The following is an 18830-nucleotide window of genomic DNA, read 5'->3' as shown; positions in this document are numbered from 1 at the left end:
GAGGCGAAGAACAGAAATGCTGGAGCAGCGAAGGTTGGCGATTCCTCATTCCTTGGCCCAGGTTGCGCGACCCGCTCCAACCAAGGTTTTTGTCTTTTTTGACGCCCAGACCGGTCAGATTGGGGATTGTTGGTGAGAGATGGATTGAGGTTTTTTCTTTTCTTTTCTTTCCTTTTGAATACTCGACTGGATAATTCAACCAGTTGTCTATGAAGGTTATTTCTGTATCTCCTGTCGGGACTATGATAGCTATCAGCTAGTTCTGGGGTCTGGAGGATAGCCTGATAACGTCGATCACGTATGACCCGTCCGACCCAGATTGGCAGCTGCTAGCGTATCACAACTCCGTTCACTGTGGATGTATCGTATCGGTTCTCCATCCCACTCATCCTGGTCTCTGGCTTGCACTGCCATCTCATAAACATCGACGGAGTCATCATAAATCCGATATTCTTCCTCGTTCTGCAAAGCTACCAGTTGCCAAGAGATCCGCAGTGACGTCGCTGCTTATCGCCAGCAAATCAAGACGGGTCCCGCGCACACGTTGACTGGTCCGTGCAGACGAGGCGGAGTTGGAACTCCTCTCAAGTGAGCAGAGTCTACCCAAGTCTAGTCCATACGTTATCTGCCTATCGAGATCTTGGCACGCTACGATCTGATGCGGTATTGAAGATAAAAGTATGAAGATCTGATACCATCTCAATTCAATGTGCAGTGCTTTTATTATGCGACTAGACACGGACATGGATCACCCCCAAAGGACGGACGTCCTCGCCAAAATCTCACAAAAAATGGTATATTACAACAGATGACCCTCCCAGGACAGAAGAGATTCGAGTAAAACAAAAAGAAAGCAGGCACGACGCCCTGCTGTGCCGCAGACTCGGTGTGACCTTGCCAGCCTGGCAGGCATTCACCTAGGGCATACACGAGATTGCCTGTACGACAATTCAGTCTTCCTCAACATAGCCTAGCTTCTCACCCATCTTGATCCGCTGGCCCTTCTCAATGGACCAGTTCCAGCCAGCGCCTCGCTCATTGTCCGGCCAGCCAGCATCGAACGATTTCCGACTGCCGAGAGGAGCCTCAAATACTAACACCACCGTGCTGCCCAGCTGGAACCCGCCCATCTCCTCACCACGCCGCAGCGGGTGTCCGCCGAGCGTGCGACTGGCGTGAGCATAGGTAGCTTCGACGAATCCGTGGTCCTTTTCGCCTCGCTCCGCCGCCCGAGCTGCAGCCAAGTCCGCCGCAGTGTCAGTCAGCAGACTGTTAGTGCGCAGTTCGGAATCAAAGTTGATTTTGATCGAGCCCACATTGGTGGCGCCGACCGGGGTGTAACTGAAGAAGCCCCAACGCCAGCGGCCGAGCAGTGCCACACGCTCGTTCAAGGTAAACAGACCGGGCAGAGTCCGCTGGAGATAGGGCGAAACAGAGTAGAGTTCACCCGCAAAGTGGCGGCGGCTCTCCACAACCCATTCCGTGGGCGAGTGGAACCGGTGATAATCACCGGGGGCCAAGTAGATCACCACATAGAACAATGCGTGGTTGACAGCCGCCTTAGGCGCGAACCATGAGGTGCCTTCTCCACGGGCCAACTCCGCTTGGACTTGAACCTCCGACGTCGTCTTCGAGGTGGTGGAGGCATCAATCGATGCCCGTCTCTCCGCTGGGACCCCTGATTCACCAGACAGTAACGATGGCAGAGTGTAGGAAATACCGTTTACGCTAGCAAATTCTTGATCGGCCTTCATGTTCTCGACATCCTTGTGGGTGTCCTGCATCGCTGCGTCCGACATGCGATTGCTATGATCGGCAGTGGCAGGTGTCGCCGCACCCAACAGCGCATCCAGACTGTAGGTCATGCCCTTGACTTGTTCCACCTCGCCCCTCTCGATCATACCAAATTGCAAAATGCGTCCGTCCGAGGGAGCTACGAGGGCACGTGGATCGGGATCGAGAGGTCGGACACCGGGCTTCAATTTGCGATAAAAGAAGGCGGCAAGGTTTGGATAGACGTGAAGGTCAGGTTCAGCAACCTCGCTGAGGTTGACCCCAAAGATCCATGAGTAGAGCTTAAATCCAGGAACGCGGAAGTAGTATGGTAATTCGATCTCGTTGAACCGGCCCCATAAACGCGAGATGGCCTTCAGGGGCAGAGTGGACATGACCTGGACCTGCCAGGATCCTGTCGGCACAATTCGAGGGCGTCGTGGTGGCCGCTTCCCATTCTCCCAGTCATCACCTGCCTCATCCTGCGCAGTCCGGTCACGCTGGGTCTTGTAGAAGTGCAGGACTCCCAGCAGACCGATTCCGAGACCGACGGGAATCGGGTACCATTCCACCTTGGTATTCCGCAGCGCAAAGCGCAGCCTTGATCCAAACCCACCCCTGGTATTTCCTTCATGATTGTTCTCTTTGCGGTATTGTTTCCATGATTGCGGCGAAAAATGGCGGACGCTGGCCTTGTGGCGGGCAGTTGCCCGAAACGAAAGGACCTCCATCGACGTAGCAACCCCACTCACAGGGGCAGCAGCACGGTACTGGAGAAATGTAGAGTGATTGAGAAGGCGCTTGGCCATCGTGCAGATTAAACCATCAGAGCTCGCTTACGAGGGTAGCCGACCTCTTTCCAGGGGCTTTCTAAGGAGAACCTTTTTCCGTCTGCCGGAACAGGAAATGCGTTTGGGTCGGTTCACCGCCCGGGAGACACCTGGCAGAATGGCACGTGCATATGTTGCGACTGTCGCGAGAGCATCAACTTGTGTGCTGTTCTTTGGGGGGGTTTTTTTTTAAATTAAGCTGGTTTTGCTAACTTTTGGCTCTACCATTGAACTCTTACGCATTGTCACTGATTATGATTCTTTCATTGTATGACGCCGTTCACTCTACCAGCGAATAGCTCACTCTTATCGCCATTGGCTGGGCTTCCTGCCAGATCTCCAGATTGAACATCACGACCAATGCGCCCACGGGCTTCCACAGATCTATATAGAGGCTGAAGCAGTGTCCGGCAGTTATACACCGCCCTGGATTTTGTTTTCCCTCTTGATGAACGTCGGCTTTCCCCCTCCTCTGGGTGCTTGTTGTGACCATTCTCACCAACTCCAAAGCAACCGCATCTCGATACGCCTCCGGTCGAGAATACAACAGCCATCTTCTGTATCAGCATACGAACAACCAAGCGAGTCACTACAGCTCATCCATCAGGTTCTCAGTCGCTCGTCTCTCACCTCCATCCGGCAGAGCTCGGCGGCCTCGAGCACTGTCCGCATGGCATCTAACGACTCGCCAGCCGCAGCGGCAACTGCACCCAGTGGTGAGGAGAACAGAAGGTTGCGGACTATCACAATCCACATCCTATCTCCTTCACTTCCAGCTCCAAATCGGTTTACAATCATTGACCTGCCAATTGAAACCACCGTCGGAGAATTGCGAGCACGCATCACCCAGGCCCTCCCGAGTCAGCCTGCACCCTCGACCCAGAGACTGATTTATCAAGGTCGGCCTTTGTTGAATAACAGCCAGATGCTGTCAGAAGTCCTGGGCACTGTTGAGGTAGGTCTCCATCCACTGCAGCTCCAACTTGCTTCATGTTCACCGGATCTCATCTGACCACCATCTATCTTAGGAAACTGAGCACTCGATACACTTGGTCTTACCGCCCCCTTCAGCCTCGAGACCCGCTGACAACAATGGCTCTGTATTCGATCCTGTCCGTCGCATGAGGGAGACGAGCCGAGTGCCGTCCCAGCTCAGTCCCGGCAATACTGCCCCGCCTCAGATTGCAGGAGATGGCCTGCGATTCCGTGGCTTGCCGCCGCCAGTAGCTCCACATGAACGACAGCACTATTGGGACAACCTGAATGGGGCCCCGCCTGGAATAGTCCAATCTGTCCCTTATGGCATGGACGCACCCAACCCTGTCGCCGAAAATCACGAGATCGATGGCTTACGCCGTCAGGTTGAAAATGCAGAAGACGCCTTGGACCACCACTTCCTCCCGCTCCACGAGTCTTTGTACCAGATGCGTTCTCACGCCGAGCAATGGCTACAGCAACGGCCTCATATGCGGGGGCATGCCCTGCATACACATGTACATGGATTGCTGCAGCGTATCTTGGTCATTTATCGGCGTGTCGACCGTCTGACCACTACTCGTGGCGGAGATCTGGCAGCAGCAGGCCCCCATTCTTCGCCCATGCAGGTCTTCGTTGCCACTGGGCCAGATGGTCGCCAGAGCTTGATTATGCCCTCAACTAGCGCGACATTGTTTCCCCTGGCGACACCCATGCCACAGTCTTCCAACATCCACATCACCCCGATTGGAAACAACAATGTCAATCATGCGGTTCCTGCGGGGCAAAACCCAGCGGGCGTGCAAGATATTGTTCGCCAGGCCGTGATCAACCAACAGAGACGCCGAGAAGTCGAGAACGTTCCCGCCGGGCAATATCTGCGCCGGATCTGGCTGTTCATCCGCCTGTACTTCTGCATTTACATGATCAGCAGCTCAGGTTCCTGGGCCCGTGTCTTCCTCGTCGCCGGTGCGGTGCTTATTGCCCTGCTATCCGATACAGAAATTCCTCGCCGGTTCCAAGCAATGCTTGTTGCGCCAATCCAGCGCCATCTCGAAGGTCTCGCTCACCTAGGTGGACCAGTGGATCAGGAGCCACAGGCCGCTGGAGGTCAGAACGCTGCGACTGCCCAGGCGGGTGGTAATGCTCCAAACACAGTTCATGGCGAATTATGGAGCAGCATTCGCCGTGTGGAACGATCTATTGTGCTGCTACTCGCGAGTCTCATTCCGGGCATCGGCGAAAGACAGGTGGAGGCACGGAACGCGGCTGAGGCGGAAGCGGAGCGTCTTCGTCAAGAGGAACAGCAGCGGCTTCAACAACAGCAGCAGCAAGAAGAAGCACAGGCTGACGCTCAGTCCGATATCGTGGCAGATGATACGGTGGAAAATGATGCTGCCATCGATTACGGGTTCCCTGAGCAGCCACAGCCTGAACAGCCACAACCTGAGCAAGGTGTCCCCGCATGAATCAACCACGAAATCACGAAAATAGCCTTGTTTGAATAATTGATAAGAACACTGTCCAAGTCAAAGGTCCAAATGTACCCACTGTCTCAATTCGTATGCAGTATCCTGTCTAATATGTGTAGCTGTATCACTGTACTATCTCGTTGCAACGTATCTCATACAGTCTTCTTGATCCTACGATCGACTTTAATTCGAACCACAGCCGCCAGGACCGTAGCAGCCGTTGCCATCGAGCCAGCATAGAAAATAGCCGGTCTGTAGGCACCAACGCCACCTTCCTTTCCACCGGATGCATTGAGGATATAACCCGCAATCGGTGCACCCTACCAGAATGATCAATGTTAGTGATGAACGGCCCAGGATAGAATAGACACGAGGATAGTAACTCACCAAAAGATAGCCACCCAACCACCCGCTAACAATCATACCCACCGCAACAGACACTCGCGCCGAACCAAACACATTCCCAACAACAGTCGGCATCGTCGAGAAGAATCCCCCATTCGCAGACCCATTAATAACCACAAAGGCAACCAAGGGTCCAATGGAGCTAGACACAGGCCAAAGCACGAAGATACTCAACGCACTCAGCAACAACGACAAGAAAAGCGTATTCAACGAGCCGAGCTTATCACACGCAAACCCGCACGATAGACGCCCAATGGCAGAAGAAAAGTTGAATGCCGCGACTAGACCTGCACCCGCACTGGAGGGTAGACCCAGACTGTTCGTGTACAGCGGGAGGAAGAAGGCTGGCACGAAGAGGGGGAATGTCCCGATTGCGCCGACGGCGAAGAGCACGGCAAAGCGGACGTCTTTGAAGAGGCTCCATTCGACCATCTTGGTGGGTTTGATGGGGGCGCGCTCTTTGATGAGGTACGCGGCTGGGAGGCCGGTGCCCATGATCAAGAAGCCGAGGATGCGGAAGGTCCAGGCGATGCCCACACTTTGGAGGAGGGTGTCGAGGATGAAGCTAATGACGGTGCCACCGAGGCCTCCTCCGGCGTAGACGATGCCATTCGCGATACCGCGCTTGGCTTTGAAGTATTGAGCTGGTGTCACAGAGACGACCTTGTGATCGTGGTTAGTGAATTGTGATTCTATAGTTGGAATGGGGTCAAGCATCTCTCTCTCACCATGAAGCATAGGCTAGTACCGAGTCCACCAACAAATCCCCACGTCATAAACAGTCCCACGACACTATCCACCGCAAACCCACTCAGGATACTCCCCAGTCCAAGCAAGAAAATGCCCAATAGCGCCGTAACACGAGCCCCAATCTTCCGAATAACAGTCGCATTCGGTACCGCAAGCAATGAAATACAAGCCGGACACAATGACCCCACAAAAGCCAGTGTCGAAGATGAATAGCCCTTCCGATCAACAAGTTCAGCTTGCATGACACCCCAAGTATAAGAGGCACCGACAAACCACCAAGTCACGACGGCACAAGCAAAAATGAGAACCCAGCCATAACCTCCATCGGGGACTTGTGAATCTGCAATGAGCGATTGCTGCATCACATCGTCGAGAACGATGGACCCTGGTGCTGAGGGAGGAATTGGATTACGCTGTCGTTCTTCATTGGAGGTCTGGGCCAAAGTGGGGAGTTCAATTGCCGTGGTGGGCAGAGTCTGCGTGATGGTCGCCATCAGGTGTGGCGGGCTGGCAGCAGGGATGTTATGCAGAAAACCTAGTCGTACTTTGTAGGAAATGAAGACAAGGTTTTAATTGTCTGCAGGTGATCTTCAACTGCGGGAATTTAAGTTTTAGATTATCAATCTTTCGGACCTGATTTTTTCTAGATCCGTCATCCGTCATGGACAGGGCGTGCACGTGACTGCGGTTACCCTCGGACTGCCTTTTTCGGAAGGTCGGTACGGCAATTGGACATTCTACCGAACTGATAAGATTTATAAGATTTATGGAGGAGTCTAGTTCTAGTAAGAAGCCAAGGAAAGAGAGCAAGTGGCTGGGTGGATACTGGATAGGAGGTGGGACGGAACATGTTCTTATAAAGATGTATATCTAATATATATTTGATGCAATATCTACAGCAGATGCTTTGCTCACAACTTGGGTCCACTTCTGCTTCCCTCGGAATTGACTGATCCCAGAACAGTAGGCTGCTCAGAAACAGGTGCCATAGGGCCAGTATCAAAGGACTCCTCGCCGTTGAAATGCCTGTCCGGTCAAAGTACAATTAGCATGATCTGGTCACACACCCCCGAAAAAGTAGATCACAGGCTGGAGGACATAAAAGGAAGGGAAAAAGAAGCGAAACTTACCATCCACGCTCAGCACCATCACTCAAAAAAGTGCAATCCCCATTCTTCACACAATCCCATCCACCCCCCACACCATGACCGCCCTCCCAGGCTGGAACACCCCGAGAACGAACAAACCTCGTCCCCTCCGCCAACAGATCCCGAGACCGACTTTCATCTTGGTTTCTAGTTTCCCTCCGCTTAAAAGTGCTCATCCCAGCAGTGAACACATAAAAGTCCTCCTCTGAACTATCTTCAGGCATCTGGCCGGTCAAAACACGGCCCATTGCAATAAGAGGCGCGGCATGCGCGCAGATCAAGATTGATTTGCTTGTGCGCTGCTCCGCAGGTAGAGTGGCTTCTAGTGCTGTGATTTCTGCATCTACATCGGCGATGATTCCTTCCAAAGCCGTGGCTACACGGTTGTGTAATTGGGCAATGGTCTCGCCGCGGGTGGAGGGGTGCAGAAGTGGCGTGTACTTGGTCTCCGGGGAAGATGGAACAATTGACGGGAAGAGCGCATGCATAGTGCGTGGCGTTGGGTGGGAAGGGTGGTCGAAGAAGGTTGTCGGGCCGAACCATTCACTATATGCAGAGTCAGTCCACGGATCAAGGTGGTAGAAATTTGTTGGTTGTTGGGGTCGCTCCTACCCTAGACCGTTCTCAATTCTAACATCTAGATCTGCAGCAGGGTCAATTTGACCTGGGAGAGCTGCATTGCTATCGGTGTACTTTGATTCCTGATGTTCCTTCTTGAGGGCCTCTATAGAGGGCTGGATAGTCTGCAGACACCGGTAGAATGGACTCGAATATACTCGGAAGGGCTTGGGATGGAAATCCGGGCCAGCAATATGCACAGCCAGCTCGTGTGACTGACGGACACCGTGAGATGTCAGCGCTGGATCGGCTGGGTTGCCCGTTGGAGTCGGGAATTGGGACTTGTAAGTGCCAGTTCGCACGTCAATCGTCCAGTTGAGCCGATGCTAGTGATAGGTGAGTAAATGACAGTCCAGGCAAGCTATAACGTGTACAAGGAGTGTGGATATAATTAATCAGAGACAACTTACCCCATGACGAGTAAGATATATCGTATCCAGAGGCATCGTGAGCGTAGAGATGCAAAGACATGCTCGACTTGCGGGGAAATATACGGGCAGAACTCGGGTTGAGCGCAAGGGCGGTGAGTCCGAGCCTCGGTCCGACGAAGGACCTTATCATCAAATCTATGGACTATTAAACTACACGAGGAATGGTTTAATTGCAGACTAGAGTCGCCTGACATTTGGATGAGAACCGTGTACTCTGTAGACTATGACATCGGGGGTATACTCCGCTACTCGTAAGATTACATTCCCAGGGCCCAGCCCAAGTGACATGCGAAACCAGTCAAAACAACAACTTTTTTCGGATTGCTTTTTAGGGCGACTCCATCTAGTAGAAGAAGCCGAGGAGCTTGCCAGCAACGTGCTTGCGGCGGGCCTCCTCGTGGTCCATGATACCAGCGGAGGTGGTCAGGACGACGTAGCCGAACTGACGGGAGGGAAGGAGCTGTGTGGCCCACTTCTCGAGGTCACGGAGCTGGACGGGGTAGCGGGGGTTGATGACACCGCACTTGTTGAGACTGGAAAGTAGATGTATCAGGAAATGCTCAATCAGAAGAACAGAAGACCATAGAAACTCACCGGCCGTTCAGCTGGATGACGATCTTGCCGGAACGGTGGTCATCGACCTCCTCGAACTCGCCAATGTAGCCTGAAAAGAAAAGATATCAGTATGTTGCGAAAATTTAAAAGTCGCCAAATACTGAAGCATAAGCGCTTGGAAACATGTAAGATCTTCGCCAAGAGGTCAATCTATCGGGTACTTAAAAGGCGGACGTCGTAGGAGATTGAGACCGGCCGCCTAGTTATCAACCCGAATACAAAAAGAGGAATACAGGCATTCCTCTTGGCGAGACCGGTTTCCAAGCACGAATCCAAGCAGTATTCATAGTGACGAGTATCTAAACGTACCGTGCTTCTGCATGACGGTGAGGAACTTGACGATGACCTTGGAAGAAGGCCGGATCAGAACCTGGCGCTTGCCGGCCTTCTCGGCGTTGTTCATGGCGTTGAGGGCATCGTTGAGGACGGAGGTCTTGACCATTTTGGCGGTTGTGGAGAGTCGAGATTCTCAAATCGATCGGGAAAAGAGGATATGAGGTATCTGTTGGACAAGGCGCAACAGAACCCCCCTATCGCGACTGCGAACTTCACAAGCAAATGTGAAGCTCTGCGAGTCGGGATGGGGTGTTCAATTGCAACTAAAGTCAGCCACCACTAGTCTTCGAGCGCAAAGAGTGCCCCTTCCTTGCAAAAGGAGTTCTTCAGCCCGTGCCGGGTTGGGAGATGCGTATCATCCTGCACGCCTGCTGCGACTGGTACGAAAAACTCGACATCGTAGGAGGACAACAGGATGATTGCATTCCCAGACTAGCTGAGAGGCTGGTGATAGGGGAGGGCGTACATACCTCGAGGGAATGGTCCTTCGGTGTAGCGGGTTGTCGAGGATGAAAATGTTGCGGCGGTCGGCGAAGTTTGGTTTTCGCTGACTGTGCGGGTGCTTCTTAGGGTTTCAACGGTCGGCAGCCCTTATCGACTAAAGGTCACGTGTCGATACAGAAAATCAGCAGTTTGTGCCTCAGGCAGCAAACATTATCATCCATCCGCTATTTACTTGGTCCAACCGTCACGTTCCCTGTTACTTACAATGAATCCCACGACTACTTCAAGCGCAGATAAATCGCCCATAAATCAAACTAAAGCAGATATGATATGTCTATACAATGGAATTTGGGAAGGTGTCCAGTGCAGTGGCATGGGCAGGGCTAATAGAGGTTGGGTCGGGATCAAGGTTGGAGTATACGATGAAGATAGGTGGTGGAAGTAGAACAGCTTTTCATGGCAGACTCTTTTTCAGGGCAAAGTTCAGACATGGTTCTGGGAAATACATGATTGGGAATACAAGATTGGGTGTCAAGGGGAGAAGGATACATGAATTCTTTGGGCTACATGAGGTGCAATGCTATAAAGATGCGAGGGGTCTTGGTCTAATTAAAAAACAGGGTAGGGAATTGGAATGGGAAATATGATAAGAAGAGGGGGTGATACCAAGAATAACGGGGAGATGTGAGGGGCAAGATGGGATAGGGTCATTGAATGGTGGTCATCAGGGGATCGGTCGCACCTGGAGGAGCCAGTGCTGGTAGATGGGAGGGAATTGGGGGCGTATGTGATGATCAACAAAGGGATGAAGAGGTGGATGAAAGCGGGAATTTCATTGTCCAGTGTCGGGAGCGTTGCGATGGGGGAAGGGAACACATGGCGAGAAGGTGCCCGTCAGCAATGGAGACAACAATACTTACCGACCAGCAAGGCCTCAAGTCCATGGGAGAGATCCGGGTCACCCCGTACCTTCACGTGGGACTGGGCCCTGAAGCCTGAGCTATCCTAAGGTATCCGCTTGGCTCATTCCAATAGGACCAGGTCTTCCTGGAACGGGAGCCGGAGCGGGGACAGCGGGGGGTCTGTTACCAATGGGATGAAACCAGCTGGCGGCAATTTAAGCCATGGCAGTGCTCATATTGATTTGGCGCTTGACTTGCTCACGGGTCCAGCGAGCGGTCTCGATGGTGCGGTCGCTATACTGGCGGGTGGTGCGAGTCTCCCGAACCAGAGTGGTCACCCAGTCGTGGCGGAAGTACGAGGCGAGCTCGCCATTGGGGAAAGCATCCGCGAGATCACTGTACATAAATCAGCATCGAGATGTTAAGAATAAGAGAATATAGACAATTAACGTACCCAATCACACCCATAGCAGAGCGCATCAAGCCCTCGGACCGGTTTCCTTCTTGGGAAATGATGTGGAGCAGCTGGAAGATGGACTCAACAAAAGGCTGGACCAGAGTGACTGCATATTTGTTAGCATCGTAGAACCATGTCAAGGATAAATTTAACTCACTCTGAGAGCTACCCTTATAGGAGAGCAAAATGCCACCCCAAGCATCCATGATTCCCTCACGCAGAGAGACAATGTAGTCCACCATGTCATAAGGAAGATCGGAGCTGGTGGTAACGGAGGAGGCCTGCTGAAGAACCTGACCGACGACGGGCAGGTAGTTATCGAAGTGGGGGGTTCCGATGGCCTGAGCGATATCTCCGAAGGTCTCCAGGATGGCCGGCTTGAGCTGGTTGGTAGAAGTCTGGTTGCAAAGAGTTAGCAAAGAGTCACTGATTATATCCCGTCGGAGAGCTGGACATACGCGGAGGATGTTGAGGAGGAGGTTCATGAAAGTGTCGCAGTAAGGCTGGACCTTGTCGTTCAAGGCACGGGCAATGTCGCTGACAAGGCCAATAGCCATAGAGCACAGGCCAGCTTCCTCCTGGTGCTCAAGAGCATTGTACAGGAACGGGCTGAACGACTCCATGTACTTGGAAAAGTCCTCATCCAGAGCGCTGGCAACGGCGCCAACAGTAGCGAAGATGACATCGGGAACACTGGACTTGGCGCCGACAGTCGTCAGGACATTGAGCAGAACCTGCATGATGCGGTCGGCCTGAGGCTTGATCTCAAGTTCGAATCGTTGAACGATGGCCTACAGTCAGAGTCAGTCATGTCCTTGGAGATGGAGATAGCTGAAAGCACTTACCAGGATGACACTGATCAAGCTAGTCTGCATATCCTCGAGGAGGATGCGATCCTCCGTGCTCACAACCTGTTGCTGCATGGGGATGGTTTGCTCAAGGCGTCCCAGAATGTGGTCTGAAAGGTTGGCGACGGTGTGGAGGCTATCGTTGGCAGAGTTCATGACGAATGAGTTGAGAACCTCGTATCCAGCAGTGCGAAGCTGGCTGTCTGCATCCTGTCTGTTCGGGGGTTAACTAGGGTGCCTCAACTCATCGTTATAGGGAAAGAAGTCTACGTACCTCTCAGTGACCTGCATGAGCGACTTGACACTTTCGTCGAAGTGCTTGGACAGAGGGTTGGTCTGAGAACCGGCATCACCAGCAAATCGGTCGGCAACGTTCATAAGGGCCCAACAACAAGAGCTGGCGATCTTCGGGCTGCTGGCAAGGCCATTGAAGAGGCAAGAGATGAGGGGCTGCAAGTGAACATCGGGATCCAGAACCTCAGGACAGCAGTCGCACACGCGGCCCAGGGCGTAGGCAGTAGAATCCCGAACCTGGACGGAGGCGTCCTCCATCATGCCCAAAAGAACAGGAAGAGCCTGCTTGATCAGAGGCTCCAGCACACGAGGCTCGGGGCCCTCCATGATACCACCAAAGGCAGCCACAGCGGCATCCCGACGGCGCCAGTCCTCGTTGCGAATGTTCTCCTCAACAAAAGTGACGACAGGTTGAATGACATCGCCCTGGACACACTGAGCATACAGCTGGAGGGATTGGTAAGCGGCACGTGAAACATTGTACTCGTTATCATCAGCATCCTCATCCTGGCGGCACATGGCCTGCAGGAGGACAGGGATGACCTCGCGAGCAGCCACACGAGCAAAGCCGTAGAATGGACGAGCCTCGACGCCTTCCTGCTGAGCCTAGTAAACGAACAGATATTAGCATGGGCCTTTTTCCAAGGCAAAATCATAATCTGCGAAAAGAACTGACCTCGGCATTGTCATCTTCAATAGCAATCTCCTCCTCGCAAACCGTGCACCAGAACTCGATGGCCAGCTTTGCAACATCCTCTTCCTCGCTCTTCATGCCCATAATGCTAAGGCCAAAGAGAGCCTTCTCCATGTAGAAGCGCATCTTCTCGTAGTATGCGCCCATGATACGGTTCAGACAGCCGAACGCAGCAGCCTGCACGCGGACCTCGTCGGCCTGGGTGGCCTCGCAGACCACTTGCATAATGTAGTTTCGCTCGCCCTCGTTCTCCATGTTAGATCGCACACTGTTATAAAGTATTAGCAAGCGCCATGGAAAATCCCTAGAATTGAACCTACAAGTCAACGGCGTCACTGAGGGCAGCAATAGCGGCATAGCGAACATCCATGTTCGGCTCCTCGCGCCGAGCACCCTGAACAACGGCAGTGAGGATAGCATTTGAGTGTGTAGTCAAGCTAGCACGGAGATCGGCATCTTGGGACTCGCAAATAAATCCAATAGTGGCGAGAGAGGACTGCTTTAGGTTGTCGTTTCCACTGGCGACGTTCTGGACCAGGATGTTCATGAGGTCGGACCACTCATCTCGGGGCAGTTCGATCGCGGCGATCGAAACAATCAGCGTAGCGGCAGCATTCCCAGCTCGGGTATCGGATGCCAAGGTCTTGAGCGCGAGCTCCTTGACCTGTGTCTTGGTCTCGGGGGTAATTTGTTGAATCCATCGGGCCTGCACTTCACGGAGCTTGGTCTGGTCTCGGAAGGTGAAAGCGTTCTTCAAGGCGATACCGGCAGCAACACGAATGTGGGTAGGGCTCTCTTCGCTGGCCAGCTCCTGGCCTAGGGTGACGAGGTAGGTAGCCTAGGAAATCACACAAAGAGCGTTAGTCTTGGGGGTTCGAGCAAGAACCTTCCCGGGTGGAGCGGGGCATGAGAAAAACGAGAAAACCAGGATCTGTGTAGTTCACATACGAAGTCGACCTCCGCCGCATGGGCGAGCTGCTGCTCAGCATTGGTACGTTCCGCCGCATCTGCGGGAAGAAGAAAGACGGTCAGCGAGGGGCCACCACCACCATCATCGCTAGTCGAGTCCAAAGGGGGGTGTGGGAAGCTCTCATCCAGAGGCTATCAATGGAAAAGGAAAGACATACCGGGCGACAAGGTGCTCTGCAACACCTGGCGAGCATCCATGTTGTTTGCTCAGAGCAACGCAAAAAAGATGGAAGATGTGGGGGTGAGGGAAGGAAAGAGGGAGATGAGGAAGAAGGAAGAAAAAAAGGAAAGAGGACGGTAAAAAAGAAAAGAATCGAATCCCTCTTGGTGCCGTGCGATAAACTGAACAGGCGATAGGCACGCAAATTACAGTCGATGGGCAAGGTGGGCGTGGGTTGCAGGAGAATCTCTAGAGTGGTTGGTAGGTGGGAAGGGACGGGGTGTTTTTGTGGATATGACGAGCCATGCACCAGGTCTTTCCGCGAAGAGTCACAGAGAGAGAAAGGTGCCTTGAATGCACGCCCAACAAAAGAGATACGAAGGAGGACTGGAAAGGAAGGACACCGGAGCAGCCCAGAGTGTCTGGTTTGTTTTGGCAAGTAATGAAATGGTGAAAAGGCAGATTTTCGACGCCGAAAAGAACAGAGCGAGATTGAGGTTCAACTTGGGGCAGGCGCGCTGATTGGCAGGCGCGGGGGCCTCCATCTGCACGTGATAATTGTGGCCTGAGGCTGCGATGGCTTAGGTCAGCACTGCCAAAACAAGCAAAAGTGTTTCAACCTCAAGGAACCTTTCCATCATTATTTGAGAGCTCTTGTGTATTTCTATATCCTGGTGACCCTTAACCTTTATCTTTTTCTATGCCTTCGTCTTTGTACTTAATGGTAGTGCGAAGTTGCTTTGTTTACATTGTGAGAGGGGCTCCCCTATGGATTTTTTTTCCTGCCCCTCCCTTTTGCTTGTTTTGATTTTCCTTCTTCAAGAAGGCACCCACACAGTTCAGCGTGTGGCCCCGGCGACAGGCTCCATTTAGCCCTGGCCACACACACTTTTTCGCGCTACCCAGGAACTATTTTTTGCTGTGGAGACTACAAACTGATGTGTCAACACGGTTCCTGCATGGAATCTCCCAGAAATATTCTGCGACTGGACTGTAGCGAGGGAATTGGCGATGAGCAACTCGGCAAGGGCTAGCTAATTTCAAATCATACAATGGCCGTATCATTAGTCCAGCTTGTACGGAGGATGTATATCAGAGGAAGAGGTATCCTTGATGAATACTCATAGACTGGTAGAAGGAGGTCCATTGTGTTCAACTAGAAAAGAGTGCGCAAAAAGCCACGATCCAGGACTTGCTAGAGGCTAAGCCCACCCAACGCCGAGGAACCCCAATGCAGCATACACGTTAATCATGATCACTGATCAACATCTTCGTCCTCATCATCATCATCTTCTTCCTCTTCCTCATCGTATTCCTCCTCTTCCATCTCCGCGTCCAGATCCATCACATCATACCGCGTCGCGTCGCCATACAATACGCAGACAGCCCGACGACCCTGCCGCCCATTGACGTCAAAGTGGATTGGGTTTGACTTCGGGCCCGATGATGTGAAGGTATGTATGACAATGTCTGTCCCCTCCAAGAGTGATTCAATGTCCAGCAGTGCGGGCTGGATGCTTGGTTTCGCCGTAGTGGGATGAGGGTTGTTCTCAACGTAGGTCAATGGTACTGCGAGAGGGTCGGCTTCGTCAGACGCTTCCAGAACCGAGGCGGGCTGGAAGGGAAGATTCAGAAGATAGGCAGCGTCGTAGTCAGTGTACAGGATCATGAGAGTGTCATCCTCGACAATTTGCAACTGAGTCACGACTCCCTCCTTGAATGAAAGGGCGGCAATCGAGGTTTCCCGAGTTGAGCTGACTCCGTTGATCGAATCGATAACGATGCGGTAGATGTACACTAGAATGATGGTCAACGAGAAAGTAATACAAAGAAGGAACGTCGATCTGTCACAAACCTAGCGACTTCGTAGAAGCTGATCTCGCAGCCACATAGATAGAGCAAGGATCCCCCTTTACCATATCCTTTGAGAAACAGTCAGCCATAGTCCGAGAAAGGGGAGGAGAACGAATGATCATTAAACAGTGACTTACCTCATAGCAAACCTTCATGTCAAGAACATCCCGATCACAGTCCTGATGCAGCGTAATCGGGGACCGATGCAAAATCCCCCGTCTTTGCGTGAGTGCAATCTCTGCGAATACTTTATTAAACTGAATTCCCAGCCGCCGTGTCAAGTCGTTCAGTTTTGGCGCATCTACTGTAGTTCCATCACCGCCCTCCAGCTGAACTTGCTTTTGCTGGCTCAGCAATGCCTTAAAGGTATCATAGAAGGACCGATCGTGTCCATCTGGTAGCCACTTATCCGTGACAGGTGTAGGCGTCTGCGGCACTCCAATCATCGGTAGTTGACGGATGAAATTATGCAAAACATTCTTGCGTAGCGCACCGGTTATGTATTTCACGGTTGGAGGGACATGGAATAGATCTCGTTTCTCGAGGAGTTCGTCCCATGTTTGTGAGAGAGGCTCGCTGCTCAGAATCAATATCTCATGACGAAGCCAGCGTGAGAAAGCAGAAAATTGATCTAGCTCCTCGTTGGCGTGGGTGAGGATGCGGTGAGCGAGGAGGTGCAGGCAATCAAGTGTCTCAACAATGGCATTGAGTTTTGAGGTATTCAGACCGAGAACATCGTTGAGTTTGTGGAATTTGGAAAGTCCAACGAGTCGGCTGAGGAGGACTTGACTCCTTTCTAGCGCTGGAAGCAGGCATTCATGAGTTAGTCGTCGAATGCTTTCATAGCCGCCTGAGACAGCTTTGTCCCATCGCTTGTGCCCCTGGACTAGTTGTTAGTCACGGATTTTCATTGTTATCCATGGAGTATACTCACTCTTTCTCCAACAATATCCACCAAGAACTCCTTCATCGGTTCAAAACAATGACCAGTCACGACGAGATGGTATATAGCCGTCGTGAAATCACACTGACACTGCTCTTGCAAGTCCTGATTGACACTCCGCAGAAATCGCGCAGGTAACTCTTGTGCATTCTTCCATTCGAGTTCGATCTGCTTCTGGACTTGGCCGATATATCGTAACAAATTCTGCAGCTGTGTGGTCTTCGATGCAAGTAAAGACAGATATCGCCCGGACTTGGTGATAAACCGGAGATCCAAGGTAACAAGATTGAGAGGCCCGCGAGATTGACCGTGGGAAGGGGATGCAAGCAAAGCGTGCGTTGAGCTGAGAGGGTGTGACGCATGGCGAAGAATATGGCACGACTCAGCAACACCCGGCGCGTCTCCGATAGGAAATGAGCCAATCTCGAAGCAGTCAAAAATGCGGAGATGGATACTGCCATCATCAAACCCGACAAACAGCACATCCACCGAGTCGCTACTGTCCTTGGCTGATGAATGGAAGATAGCATCAATAGACGCCCGCGAGCTGAACAGGTCATCCTCGGCGCCCGTCGCGGGAAGAGTGCTCAGTTTAGGCAGAGAGCTTTCAATGTCGAGCAGTGCCAGTTCTCGCGGTAAATCCGCCTTGAGGATTGCGGCTGCCTTCGATGGATGAATCCCCGGCGTCAGGAGGTCTTCCACAGATACCTGGCCAGCAGCACCTTGGAGATGCTTCTTGGCAGCTTTGCTGTCCGTGAAGTTGATGCCCCAGCCCAAGCATGTCACTTTTGAAGGCAAACTGCGTTCAGAAACGGGGGCATCGTCTTTTTCCCCCTCATAAGCCTGGTAGTGGTGCACAGTCTTGCCACTGTATGCACTGATGATACGGACAGATCCGTCTCCACAAGCGAGAGCGAGGAGACGACCTAGTGACGTGGTCAGACACTCCTTCTCATATAAGACAACTGACATGAGTAATTTGGAGAGCCGCAACGATGTGTCCTGATACTTACCATTCGCTTTCCACGCTAACGCCCTTACCTCTCCGTCCGCTTCGTCCTCCCCGAGGTACGGATCGCCTTTGAATGAGCCTCCAAAGACTCGTTGACCATTGAGTCGGAACACACGTAGCTCGTCGTCGTCTGTAGCCAGGGCAATCAGGTCCATCGAGGGACAGTACCCCAGGGTCCTGGGTTTACATTTCGCCGGCAGGGACTTTTCTCCGACCGGAGTGAGTTGCGGGACGTACTTTTCCATGATTAAAATGAGCGACGAGGATGAGCTTACTTACCCCATCCTTGGGTGATGTTGAATGGATCAGACTGGTGTTCTCTGTTGGCGGTGCTGGTGCTGGAGGTCCCTTCGCGGTGAAGTGTTGATCGTGAGTGGGTCGCGGGATTCTCCTCGCGTGGTGTGTTTTGGGTGGGTGCGGCTGCCACTGGTTCACCCTCGTCATGTACGAGACGCCAACATCATAGAATGCCACTATAGCAAACTTTAGTTGAGAAGCTAGCATGCTATCTGAAGGAACGCAAGATTGCATGTCACTAGTTAATATTCCGGAAACTCATCATGTGACCTTGGCATACAATGCCGGTGAGCCTCCACTACCCACTAAACAACGGTCGAAACCCCCGACTTGAAGTAGAAGATGCCATTAATAATCCCAGAAATCTTGTTATATTACATTTCTTATAAATGAAGCCTACTTCAGACTCCCCGATGGAGTAAATCTGCTAGGTAAACGTGAAGGAAGTGACCAGTCTGATTGATGCCTGTCAGATCAGGCAGCAAGTGTCTCTATGTTACTGTCCGACTGCCTCCTTTCCCCAGGCCAAGTACTCTGGTTAAATGCTGCTCATATGTTTCAGACCTATTGATCTCAACTATGAGCTCTTGTAAGTGAATTTAT

At 52.3% G+C, this 18830-nt stretch overlaps 7 protein-coding genes across 7 annotated transcripts; 1 reads left to right on the top strand and 6 right to left on the bottom strand.

The window, feature by feature from the left end:
• Positions 1-950: 950 nt before the first annotated feature.
• N7458_006803 (phosphatidylserine decarboxylase 1) lies at positions 951-2582 on the bottom strand (the record flags this gene model as incomplete). The annotated part of the gene is made up of 1 exon (XM_056910185.1): positions 951-2582. One exon carries the CDS (start codon positions 2580-2582, stop codon positions 951-953), a length of 1632 nt encoding a protein of 543 aa, XP_056765889.1.
• A 589-nt stretch (positions 2583-3171) lies between these two features.
• Positions 3172-5047, top strand: N7458_006802 (uncharacterized protein; the record flags this gene model as incomplete). Its single annotated transcript, XM_056910184.1, has 2 exons — positions 3172-3558; positions 3632-5047. Coding segments are annotated over 2 exons (1803 nt in total), but the record flags the coding sequence as incomplete, so codon positions are not given.
• Positions 5048-5202: 155 nt separating this feature from the next.
• N7458_006801 (uncharacterized protein) lies at positions 5203-6699 on the bottom strand (the record flags this gene model as incomplete). The annotated part of the gene is made up of 3 exons (XM_056910183.1): positions 5203-5370; positions 5438-6118; positions 6184-6699. 3 exons carry the CDS (start codon positions 6697-6699, stop codon positions 5203-5205), a joined length of 1365 nt encoding a protein of 454 aa, XP_056765887.1.
• A 417-nt stretch (positions 6700-7116) lies between these two features.
• Positions 7117-8417, bottom strand: N7458_006800 (uncharacterized protein; the record flags this gene model as incomplete). The annotated part of the gene is made up of 4 exons (XM_056910182.1): positions 7117-7231; positions 7336-7899; positions 7966-8297; positions 8382-8417. The coding sequence occupies 4 exons, from the start codon at positions 8415-8417 to the stop codon at positions 7117-7119; spliced, it is 1047 nt and encodes a 348-aa protein (XP_056765886.1).
• Positions 8418-8621: 204 nt separating this feature from the next.
• Positions 8622-9912, bottom strand: N7458_006799 (40S ribosomal protein uS8). The gene is made up of 4 exons (XM_056910181.1): positions 9824-9912; positions 9327-9519; positions 8997-9066; positions 8622-8935 (listed from the first exon to the last, which is right to left on the bottom strand). Exons 2-4 carry the CDS (start codon positions 9457-9459, stop codon positions 8746-8748), a joined length of 393 nt encoding a protein of 130 aa, XP_056765885.1. The 5' UTR covers positions 9460-9519; positions 9824-9912; the 3' UTR covers positions 8622-8745.
• A 1002-nt stretch (positions 9913-10914) lies between these two features.
• N7458_006798 (karyopherin beta) lies at positions 10915-14159 on the bottom strand (the record flags this gene model as incomplete). The annotated part of the gene is made up of 10 exons (XM_056910180.1): positions 10915-11095; positions 11154-11262; positions 11314-11554; positions 11615-11947; positions 12002-12218; positions 12279-12904; positions 12975-13260; positions 13313-13830; positions 13941-13999; positions 14120-14159. 10 exons carry the CDS (start codon positions 14157-14159, stop codon positions 10915-10917), a joined length of 2610 nt encoding a protein of 869 aa, XP_056765884.1.
• A 1217-nt stretch (positions 14160-15376) lies between these two features.
• On the bottom strand, positions 15377-18175 carry N7458_006797 (uncharacterized protein; the record flags this gene model as incomplete). The annotated part of the gene is made up of 3 exons (XM_056910179.1): positions 15377-15918; positions 16109-16856; positions 16910-18175. The coding sequence occupies 3 exons, from the start codon at positions 18173-18175 to the stop codon at positions 15377-15379; spliced, it is 2556 nt and encodes an 851-aa protein (XP_056765883.1).
• Between the last annotated feature and the right edge of the window lie 655 nt (positions 18176-18830).

This window comes from Penicillium daleae (genome assembly GCF_028827525.1).
Source record: "Penicillium daleae strain IBT 16125 chromosome Unknown utg000006l_segment0_segment0, whole genome shotgun sequence".
Lineage (NCBI taxonomy): Eukaryota > Fungi > Ascomycota > Eurotiomycetes > Eurotiales > Aspergillaceae > Penicillium > Penicillium daleae.
Note: the sequence above shows the minus strand (reverse complement) of the source record. Positions and strands in the feature narration are given on the sequence as shown.

What these genes read in the sequence shown, in the direction of transcription:
- N7458_006799 (XM_056910181.1), bottom strand. Translation starts at nt 9,459, where the DNA reads ATGGTCAAGACCTCCGTCCTCAACGATGCCCTCAACGCCATGAACAAC. An exon ending in CACCGTCATGCAGAAGCACG is followed by an intron (nt 9,067 to 9,326) that starts GTACGTTTAGAT and finishes TTTTCTTTTCAG; the next exon opens with GCTACATTGGCGAGTTCGAG. An exon ending in GTCATCCAGCTGAACGGCCG is followed by an intron (nt 8,936 to 8,996) that starts GTGAGTTTCTAT and finishes TCTACTTTCCAG; the next exon opens with TCTCAACAAGTGCGGTGTCA.